At 42.6% G+C, this 11,458-nt stretch overlaps 1 protein-coding gene across 4 annotated transcripts in view; it reads left to right on the forward strand.

Annotated features, from left to right (window-relative positions):
• Positions 1-11,458, forward strand: part of Dnajb14 (DnaJ heat shock protein family (Hsp40) member B14) — a 42,303-nt gene that overhangs the window by 12,254 nt on the left and 18,591 nt on the right. For 3 of the 4 annotated variants that reach the window (XM_031375628.1, XM_031375630.1, XM_031375629.1), the window contains exon 2: positions 5,061-5,232. The exons of the other annotated variant lie outside the window; for it this stretch is intronic. In XM_031375628.1, coding sequence (XP_031231488.1) covers positions 5,061-5,232 — 172 coding nt within the window. The remainder of the gene's footprint in view (positions 1-5,060; positions 5,233-11,458) is intronic. 4 annotated transcript variants of the gene reach the window in all.

The following is an 11,458-nucleotide window of genomic DNA, read 5'->3' on the forward strand; positions in this document are numbered from 1 at the left end:
TTTTGAGACAGGGCTTCTCTGTATAGCCCTGGCTGTCCTGGGACTCACTTTGTAGACCAGGCAACTTTTCCCTGTATAAGTCATTTGATTTTCTGGTTTTTGTTTTGTGTAGATGCCTAGCTAACTTTACTTGAGTATATCTCAGGTGTCATTTACTTTAGGATTTCTGATATTTTATTATGTCATTTAGATTTTTTTGTTTATATGTAAGAAGTCTTCTAATTACAGTTTGTTTTATTTCTCATATTTTTCTTTGAGCTTTCTATTTTCCATGTGTTGTCTTTTTTTAATATATATATATATTTAGTATTCACCACTTCCTTCAACATTTTTCTATTTTTTCATTTTTAAAATTTGTAACTTTCACCAGGCGGTGGTGGTTCACACCTTTAATCCCAGCACTTGGGAGGCAGAGGCAGGTGGATTTCTGAGTTTGAGGCCAGCCTGGTCTACAGAGTATGTTCCATGCCAGCCAGGGCTACACAGAGAAGCCCTGTCTTAGAAAAAAAAAAATGTTTAACTTTCTTACATCTTATTTCTCTCTGTAGTACTTGTTGAACTGTTAAATAACTTTGTTTCTTCTAGCTTAGCTTTTTAGTTTTTTAAAGACAGGGTTGTCTAGTCCAGGCTGGCCTTAAACTTCAGACCCTCCTGCTTCAGCCTCCCAAGGTCTGGTGTCTTAGGTGTGCATCCTCAAGCCCAATTTAGCTGTCTGTGTCTTGTATGTTTTAGTTATGGCCTTACTGTTAGCTTGGGCTGGCCCCGAGCTCACTGTATAGACAACGCTATCCTTGAGTTGGTGGTGAGTTTCTTGTCTCTGCCTCTGCTTTCTGTGCCTCCGCGCCCAGCCAACCATGTCTTTTTGGATGGATTTCCCCCCCTCCCCTTGATTTCATATTCTTTTATTTATCCTGTGTGTGTGTGTGTGTGTGTGTGTGTGTGTGTGTGTGTGTGCACATGTGTGTATTCAGGACAACTTTAAGGAGTTGGCTGTCTCCTCCACTTTCCTGTGGTTCTGGGAACTGAACTCAGGTGGTCAGGCTTGTTCAGCAACCATCTCTTTCTGCTAAGCCACTCCTCACTCTTCTATATTTTTCTTGCCTGTGGTCTGGATAAGTGAATTTTTAATCTGTGAGTTTGGCAGATGCCCACTTACAGTTGTCTGCTTCTCACGCAGACACTCAATACCCACACATAACTTTTTACCTGTTAATGGTTCATTCCCATCATCATATAGGAGGGGATTTTGTGCATGAGGTTGTGATTTTACTGCTTAATTCTCTTTGGTTTTATTTGAGATTTAGAGAAATTTAAATTTTAAGTCCAAAGCCTGGCAGGATGGTACGTACGTTCCTGTTATTGCAACAGCAAGGAGCAAAGGATTTGGGGTTTGCGGACTGCTTAATCTACATTTGCTTTTTTTTAAACTTTTACTATTTACATGCTGTGGATCACTGATGCTACACACACTATTCTGATTCTGTTGTGATTATATTAAATGCAGGCTGAACTCCAGCTGAAAGTTAGCTATATGATATGCCTTATATTTTTCTTATTAACTAATAGATTACTATATCACCTACAATTAGATTGTCAGATGACCTCTTATCTGTTAGCCATGGAAAAAGAATGATAGAAGTTTCTATAAGAAATAGCTATGTTTTTGCAAATTTGCCAACAGCAGCTGGAATTTTTAACATATAACTATGATAATATATGTAGAATAGTTTTATTGGTATAATTTACATACTAAATAATGGATTTATTTAAAGTACACAGTTAAATGGGTTTTTAGTGGAATCAAAGAATTGTGCAACTGTTGCCATAATTCTGGAACACTTCCCAACCTTGGAAATAAAATGATTCATTGGATGCCTTGTCTTATATCACATTCCTCTGACCCACTGACCTACTGACCCCTGCCCTTGGCAAAAAAACTATTTTTTTAAAGGATTTATTTATTTATTTATTTATTTATTTATTTATTTAATATATATGAGTGTTCTGTCTTCATGCACATCTGAAGAGGGACTCAGATCCCATTATAGATGGTTGTGAACCACCATGTGGTTGTTGGGAATTTTTAAGGACCGCTGGAAGAGCTCTTAACCACTGAGTCATCTCTTTAGCACCCCCCAATCTACTTCCAAAGTGTGCATTTACTTGCTCTCTTGTTCTGTTTTCTCTCCTCAGTCTCTCCCTTCTCTGTATCCGCAGCCTCTGCAACCCCCACCCGACTCCAGTGGTGCTGGAGATTAAATCCAAGGCCAGCTAGGCTGAGCTGTATTTCCAGGCCTCGTACTTTTCATATGATGAAGTTATGTAGTTTGTGGTCTTTTGTGCCTGGCTTCTGGCCTTAGCATAATGTGTTCTTTGTTATCTGTGCTTACTGTCTGGATGGCCCATCTTGGGTTGGATATTTGTTTCTACTTATTGTCATTCTGCATGATGATGTGTGTTCTGCTTCTCAGCCTATTGTGATTTAAGTTACATTTCCCTCTCTCCCTCCCTCCCTCCTTTCTTCCCTCCTTCCCTCCTTCTCTCCTCTCCTTTTCTTTCTCCCTTCCTTTCTCCCCCCTCCGTCTCTCCCTTCCTTCCTACCTCCCTCCTTCCCTCCCTCCTCCTCTCCCTTCCTGTTTCCCTCCCTCCCTTTCTCCCTCCTTCCTTCCTCCCTCCCTACCTTCCCTCCTTCTTCTGATTTTGAATCAGAGTCTTACTTTGTTAACCCTGCCTAGACCAGAATTTGCTGTGGAAACCAGACTGACCCTCAAATTCACAGAGGTCCTCTTGCCTTTTCTTCCAGAGTTCTGGGATTAAAGGTGTGCACCACCACTCCAGCCTTAAATTACAGTTTTTGTAATTGATTTATTCTTTAAAGGTGAGCACAGTTGCTCCTGTATTGTAGTTCATATGACACTAGTTTGTTGAGTTTTGAAGAAGTGATTTTGTGATCTAGATATAACACTGTCAATTTTCATTCCTTTGTGCCAGAGATATGTTTCAGTGGATAGAGTCTTTGCCCTGCAAGCAAAAGTTTAAAACCCCTACAACAGCTTAAATGGCATGGTGGCACACACCTGTAATGTGAATCCTGGGTGGTTGAGGCAGAATGTTCAAAGTCATCCTTTACTGTAGAGCAAGTTCTAGGCTAGCCTAGGCTACCTAAGTCTTTGTCTATAAAAAACCAAACGTGTTGCTGCCTGCAGCTAAATAAAAACAGGTTCTTTGGGAGAGAGGTAGGAGCCTGTAGAGAAGGGAACAGGACAGCGAGAGAGGATAAAAAATGGGACTGAGCCATGGTGTGCTTTCAGTCCACCATGTATTATTCAACTTTGTCTCTTACAAGCAGGCAAGCAGGCATCTTTGAACATTTAGTCCAGGCTGTATAAATTCGAAGTTTACATTATTCCATCCTTAATAATTTCTGTCACTTATTAAGATATGTTAAAAAAACTACCATCATATTGTATTTTCTGCCATCTTTTGTCTTTGGTTAAGCTTAATTATTTACTGCTTAGTTTTAGTTTTTACCGAAAATTTCATACCTTGTACATACACACATAAAAGAAAGCAATACGAGTAATCATATTGTACCATGTATCATTAACAACTGGAAATGTCTGGTCCAGCCTTACCTCATTGTTCCTCTATGCCTACTGTTAAGCTTCTGCTTCCCAGGTTATTTTAAAGTAAGCCCTGGACATTATTACTGTTTTGTTCATTTAGTGTTTATATTTATTCATCCAGTGATGGATTACTATTCATGTTTGTGCCTCTGCACATATGGATGCGATTTCATTCTCTCTGAACTATAAACATAGTTTTCTTTCTTTCATAGTATTCTTTCTTTAGTGCATGCCTTTAAGTGGTACAAAAAATACTTATTTCTATGTATGTTTGTATTTATATGTACATGTGAGTGTGTGATGGTGCCACCAAAGGCCTGAAGAAGGTGCTGAGTTCTCTGGAACTAGAGTGTAAGTGACTGTGAGCCACCTGATGTGGGTGCTGGGGGCTGACTGGCCCTGTGAGGGCAGTTCTCACTCTTGACTGTGATGCTATCTCTCCAGCCCTTTAAAAATATTTTTACTTTGCATATTTGAAAGAATATTACTCTTCAACTCACATTGACAATTATTTTTTTTTTACTTTGAAGATCCTATACCAGTGTCTAGTTTGTTTTGTTGCTGTTGAAAGTAAACAGAAGGTTGGTTTGTTTTTTTGTTTTGTTTTGTTTTGTATTTGGTGTTTTCGAGACAGGGTTTCTCTGTGTAGTCCTGGCTGTCCTGGAATTCACTCTGTAGACCAGGCTGGCCTTGAACTCAGAAATCCACCTGCCTCTGCCTCTCAAGTGCCGGATTAAAGGCATGCACCACCACTGCCCGGCAGAAGTTTTTTTTTTTAAGTACTTTTTTAAAAAATAGTCTCATTAACTACTTTTAAGTGTTATCTTTTGGGGAGGTATTCCGCAGTCTCACTGTGTGTTAAGTGAGCCACAGTACTTAGATAGTAGTGACCTCCATTCCTTAACTTTACATGTCTTTGAACACTCCTAAACTGTGCTCTGTGGACAGTTACTACTAAAATTATTTGTTTTGTTTTCTTTAGAGAGAGGGCTTTACTGTGTAGCTCTGGCTGTCCTGGAGTTCACAGAGATCTGTCCCCCTCTATGCCCAAGGACGTGACAAGTGGCCTTGTTACTTAAAGTGACATTCTGTAGCCTGAACTGGTTGGTGGCTTGTGTCTGTCATGCTGGCACTGGGAAACTAAAACAGAATTGAGAGGTCAAAGCCAGATCGGGCCACATAGTTCTAGGGCAGCCCCAAGTGCTTGGTAAGATCCTGCCTAAACAAAGGGGAAAACAAAACAACAATCTCCCTTCCTCAATAAAACAAACAAACAAACAAACAAACAAACAAAAACAGGCAGGAGGAGGAGGAGAAGGCCATGTTTAGTCTTTCCAGAAAACTTCATTTTGTCTGCTTTGTCCTTCTTCCGGAGCCCTTGTGTCTGTGTCCTGATGTCAACAGGTTCAGTGTCCTTTATCTCTCATTACACAGCGTTATTGGAAATAATTATGAAAAACGGGAGCACCGCTGGGAATAGCACGCATTGCCGAAAACCTGCAGGGAGCAGTGACCAGAGCAAGCCCAGCTGCGGGAAGGACAGCACTTCCGGTGCTGGCGAAGGCGGGAAAGTCTATACCAAAGACCAAGTAGAGGGTGTGCTCAGGTAGGTGTGAATGCCAGGGTGCCGCGGGACCATTGACTGTGATAGGACCCGGCCGACGTTATAATGCCTAAAAAGGTGTTTAAAACACAGTTTAATAGAGGGAAGTGAAGGAGTTACCTGGGTGTCCGTGCTTCACATTGTGAAGTCAGCCTGGAGGGAGGTAACTTTCCGGAAGCTTCCACTCATTTAAATTAGCTATATTCCTCTGAAATAATGATTTCAGCTTTGAGTCTATGCACCGTTTGGACTGTGGTATTGAAAGGATGAGTTGCTTTGTTGTAGTATGATGTAAGGCTGAGAGTGAGGGCAGCAGGGTTTTCAATTTCCTGACTAAAGATGTTTTCTGTCCTTTCCTTTTCGGCAAGGTTACCTGTGTTTACAGACATCGTGGTCCCCCTGTTGCGACCCACTCAGGATTCTTCCTGTCATAGGCGCCTCCCTCTCCATACATGCCTGCATGAAGCGGAGTCGGTGAAGCTGAGCAGTGGGGAGTTTTTTTTTTTTTTTTTTAAATAATAATGCGTTTTCTTGAAAGAAAAAAAGGCTAAACTCTTAGGTGTGAAATGCCTAGATTGTTTTGTTTCCTGTTGAAAGTTAAGGGCAGTATGCTCTTCTGAGCAACCGAAGTTTGCAGGTGATGGATTGTGAAGATGACGAATTAGGAGTTCTCTGGGAAAGTGTTAGATTGAACTAACAGCGGAAAAAAGCCAAAGACCGCAGCAGAGCTGGCCTTTGTCTCTTGTCTATGTCTCTTCCTTTTCTATATTTCCCCACCCCCACTCCCCCCCGACATGCTTTATATGGCATATACATGGCATATACTGTGACACTCATAGTCTGTCTAGGAGGAGAGTGATTTGTGTTTTTGAATCTAAAATCGATAGATTTGTATCTCGTTTCTTTCCTCTAAATGTGAATGCTGAAGCTTGGTTGTTTCATTGTGTCTGAATTCACAGTGAGGGAACCAGTCAGGATAAATTCATGGAGGAGGACCTTTGACTGCTGTGATGGTAGCAAGCACTTCAGAGGCCGTAAGTGAGGCCGCTGACCACTTCCATAGCACCGCACTGGGCCAAAGCTGACTTTGGGAAATGCTATAGTTAGGGAAACTCAGGCCTAACCCAAGCTGTATTCTTCCTTAGGCATCACATTACATTAGGAAAACATTCTTGGTGGACCCCCCTTCTTTCTTTTTGGATTTATTTACTTTTACTTTATATGTCTGAGGGTTTTACGTATGTGTGTATGTATACACTACATGCGTGCCTGGTGCCTGTGGGGACCAGAAAAGAATGTCTGATTCCCAGGACCTGGAGCCACGGAAGGTCGTGGGTGCCTGGAACAGAACCCGGGTCCTCTGCAAGAGCAGCAAGTTCTCTTAACCACTGAGACATCACTCTAGCTGCCCCGCCCCCTGAATTTCTTTTTATTATGAATTTAATTGTATGTGATTTTTGTGACTACCCCTCTTGCCTTGCAGAATAGAATTACCTATTGGCTTGGAAATATCACCAACAAACAAAAGTATAGTTGTAAGTTTTGGACAATGATAATATTCCAGATTTGCTGTTACTTTTTTAAATCTGTATTTTCTCCCCTCTACCTGTGTGTGTATGTGTGTGTGTGTGTGTGTGTGTGTATGGAAGAGAATATACATGTGAGAGTGTACACAGAGGAGAGGAACTAACATAAATAAAATAAATATATTTGTTTCAGCACTGGACTGAGTATGCATGTGTTCATACCCCTGTGTGTGCATGCCTGTGTGTGTGTGTATTTGCTTTTGTTTTTCTCCAGGACAGAGGACTTGTCTCTAGTAGGGGGGGAGTGGGGATGGCATATCCTGAGAGTGAAAGACTGACAGCTGGTAGCCAGAGCAGCTATGTCATCAGAGTTGACCAGTGGAGCCATGATCGAGCTTCTGTCTGTCCCTGAGATCGGAGGTGACACTGTTGATGAGGTTGGAAGCTGAGGAGAGTAGGAAAAGAGTCTTTAAGGATGGGTGAGTGCAGACTGAGGGTCTAGCCATTCTGAAGATCACAGTTCCTGACAGGTAGATGAACTGCTTTAGAAGAATTGCCTGTATTATAGATTGATTGACTTACTACATCTTAAATTCTACATATTATACATTGTATCTATCTGTCTGTATATAATGTAAAGTGTGTATATAAAATCCCCTTGTGGGATGTTTTATATAACTATGAAACATTCTTTTAAGCAAATCCCCAAGTTATTTGAAGTATTTCAGTCAGTTCGTTGTATGTAAGTTGCCTAGTTGCATAGTGTGTGCGTATTCATAGTAGACTTCTTAAATGTGGCCCGAGTGAGGCAGTGGATGAGAGGCCAGAACCTGCATCTTGTCGTTTGGTGTTTTGTTTTATTCATACTCGGGGGATTTTCCTCAGGAAAGCACTCTGTCTTGATACAGAAGGTGATTATGCAAACAAGTTGCTCAGTAACAGTCTAGTCTGGCTCAGTGGGGAGAAGCCATGCAATGATGCTGCATCAGTTGCGTAAGTGCAAACTCACAGTAAGACTGAAGAAAACTTGGCTATCTAGTCAACAGGCAGTAGGGCCACCGGAACTCACAGTTAAGACTGAAGAAAACTTGGGTAACTAGCCAGTTAAGACTGAAGAAAACTTGGGTAACTAGCCAACAGGCAGTAGGGCCACCGAAACTCACAGTTAAGACTGAAGAAAACTTGGGTAACTAGCCAACAGGCAGTAAGGGCCACCGAGCTCTGTGTCGTTGAGTTGAAAAACATTTTAAAAATTGAGGAAAATGAGCTTTATTGGAAGTTTTTAATGCATCATTGTAAAAGGACCATTTTGTATTTAAACATAGAAGATCATGATGGAATCTACCAGGCATTATAGTTGCATCCGGGACTCATCCTGTGCAATTCTATCTCATTTGAATCACCAAGACTGGAGTCTCAGAGAAGCTTCCAGCTCCCCGCTCTTCCTCTGTCCTTTTGCTTTTGTTTTCTGGTGTTGGTGGTGGTGGTTTGGGGTTTGTTTGATTGATTGATTGTTTTAGACTAGGTCCTGCTGCAAAGCCAAGACTGATCCTAAACTCCTCCTGTTTTAGCCTCTCAGAGTGCAGGATTACAGGTGTGGGAGCCTGGCCTTGTTAAATTTCAGTTCTTTAAATTAAAGGAAGATAAATTAGAGTGAAGAGACACATGACCACTGTAGTTCTTATAAAAGAAAGCATTTAGGTGGGGCTTGCTTACACTTGTAGAGGCTTAGCTTTCATGGACGGAAGCGTGGTAGCACGCATCAGACTTGGTGCTGAGTGAGAGGTAGCTGAGAATTCTACATTCAGATCTGCAGGCATCAAGAACAAAATGTGGCCAGGTGGTAGTGGCGCACGCCTTTAATCCCAGAACTTGGGAGGCAGAGGCAGGTGGATTTCTGAGTTCGAGGCCAGCCTGGTCTACAGAGTATGTTCCAGGACAGCCAAGGCTACACAGAGAAACCCTGACTCGGGAAAAAAAAAACACAACAACAACAACAACAACAACAAAAAGAACAAAACATGGGCCTGACCTGAGCATTTGAAAACCCAAAGCCCACCCCCAGTGATACATTTCCTCCAATGAGGGTACACCTACTCCAGCAAGGCCACACCTCCTAGTCTCTATCAAATAACTCCATTTCCATTTCCTGATGACCGAGCAATCAAATATATGAGACTGTGGGGTAAGGAATACATGTGGAACATGACTGGATGTGGATAACTGTCCTGGCTAGTTCATATGGCCAGCTTGACACAACCAAGAAGAAAGAGGCAATCTCAATGGGAGGTTTTCCCAGATAGGATTGGCCTGTGGCCATATCTCTGGGGAATTGTCCTCCTTGTTCATTGATATGAAAGAGCCCGGTTTGAGAGTTCATTGATATGGGAGATGGCTCCCCATATCAAGTTTTATGCCAGCTTGACACAAGCTACAGTTATCTAAAAGAAGGTAATCTCAATTGAGAAAATTCCTCCATAAGATCTGTCTGTAGGGCATTTAACATTTTTTTTTAAAATTAGTGACCAATGGGGGAGGGCCCACCATTGGACAGAGTCATCTTAAGGGCTTTTATAAGAAAGGATGAGCAAGCCCTGGGGAGCAAGCCAGGAAGCAGTTCCCTCCACAGCCTCTGCATCAGCTCCTGCCTCCAGGTTCCTGCCCTGTTCAAATCTCTGCCTTCACTGCTTTTGATGATGAATAACTGTTGTGTGGTGTGAATGAAATTAACACCTCCCTCCCCAAATTGCTTTTGGTCGTGGTGTTTCTTCACAGCAATAGAAACCCTAACTAACATACCAGCCCTCAGGAGGCGGTGCCACCCCTGGGCGGGCGGTCTCAGGTTGTATAATGAATGAAAGTTTGCCGATCATGAGTGAGCTAGCAAGCAGTGTTCCTCCGAGGTGTGGATATGCTTGAGTTCCTGCTTTGAGTACCTGTCCAGTTTCCCCTCAGTATAAGATTTACGGACAAGCTGAGATGAACTGTTTCCTCCCCAAGCTGCTTTTGGTCCCAATAGCAGAAAGCTAACTACAGTGATAACCTGCAGCTAAGCCTTATCCTACCCGTAGGCTGCTGGGCTGTGCCTGGCACAGAGTTGCTCTGTAGGGCCACCTCCCACCGCCACTGTGACCCGAGAGAAAGTCTCGGGAGATTAGGACTTTCCCTTAGCTTGCTGCCTCAGTTTCCCTGTTGCTGTGATAAAGACCGTGACAAAAAGCAGCCTGGGGAGGAGACGGTTGGGTTCACTTTACAGTAGTCCATCACCATCCAGAGGAGGCAGGAGTTAAAGCCAGGGCCACGGGGGGAATGCTTCTTACTGGCTTGTTCCTCATGGCTTGCTTAGCCTGCTTTCTTTTAACACCCAGGACGCCCAGCCCAAGGGGCGGCACCATGCACAGTGAGCTTAGTCCTCTCCATCAAACCTTAACCATGAAAATGTACCACAGGCTTGCCCACAGACCAATCTGCTGGGGACATTTTCTCACTTGAGGTTCCTTCTTCTAAAATGACTCTAATTTATGTCAAGTTGACATAAAGCTAGCCAGCACAATTCACCTTTTGTCAACTAGATGTACAAATAATCACTGTTAGATCATAACCTTTCTTATTGTCTTCAAGATATTATTGACATCAATATCACCATGTAAAATATATTCTAAACTTTTAAAGTCTTACAGTCTTTAGAAGAGATTGAGTCTCAGGCTGGAGAGATGGCTCAGTGGTTAAGGACACTGACTACTCTTCTAGAGGTCCTGAGTGCAATTCCCAGCACCCACTTGGTGGCTCACAACCATGTGTAATGGGAGCCAATGCCCTCTTCTGGTGTGTCTGAAGACAGCTACATGTACTCATATACATAAAATAAATAATTTTTTAAAATTCGGTCTTTTTAAAATATCCAAAGTCAGCCAGGCACAGTGGTGAATGCCTTTAATTCTAGCACTCTGGAGACAGAGACAAGAAGTGCTCTGTAAATTTGAAGCCAGCCTGATCTATATAGAGTTGTAGGACATCCAGGACTACATAGACTCTATCTCAAAAATAAAATAAAATATCCAAGGTCTCTCTAAACTCCAAACTCTCTGTAAAAGTTTAAATTCTGCCAACTGTGGGCTCCTGTTTTGTTTTTGTTTTTGTTTTTTAACAAAAACCAAGTACAGTACTTTTCTTACTCCAAGAGTAAAGAATTAGGACACAGTCAAAATCAGATCAAAGCAAAACCAAAGTCTCCCCGGCAGTGTGGAATGTCAGGCTTCGGGACTCACATCTCGTATGCTCCAAAGAGCTTGGCACTCTTGGCCCAGAACATGGAGGGTTCCCACAGGCTCAGGCCAGCTCCACACCCCAACTGCTGCTGGCCTTGGTGATCACCTGTAGTATCGGTATCTCCAAGAAAATTGTAATTTCTGTCTCTTGCTTCCTCTCCATGCACATAGAGCACTGTGGATGCTTCCACTATAAAGGGGGAGTTAAGGTGCCTTCACTCCAGAAGTGTCCTCTGAGAACCTGTACCAAGCACTGTAGTAGCAAATACATTCAATAGTGAAAGAAAAGAAATCTTCCTAGGCTCTTTCTTGAATTGGTCTGTGAGGGTTTTTCTCTCCTGCTTCTCCCCGTTCCCTCCCCTCCTCTTCCCTCTCTTCCTTTTCCCTTTCCTCCCCAGCCCTCCCCTCTCCTCCTCCCTCCCAGCCCTCCCTTCC

Source organism: Mastomys coucha, unplaced genomic scaffold (genome assembly GCF_008632895.1).
Source record: "Mastomys coucha isolate ucsf_1 unplaced genomic scaffold, UCSF_Mcou_1 pScaffold16, whole genome shotgun sequence".
NCBI lineage: Eukaryota > Metazoa > Chordata > Mammalia > Rodentia > Muridae > Mastomys > Mastomys coucha.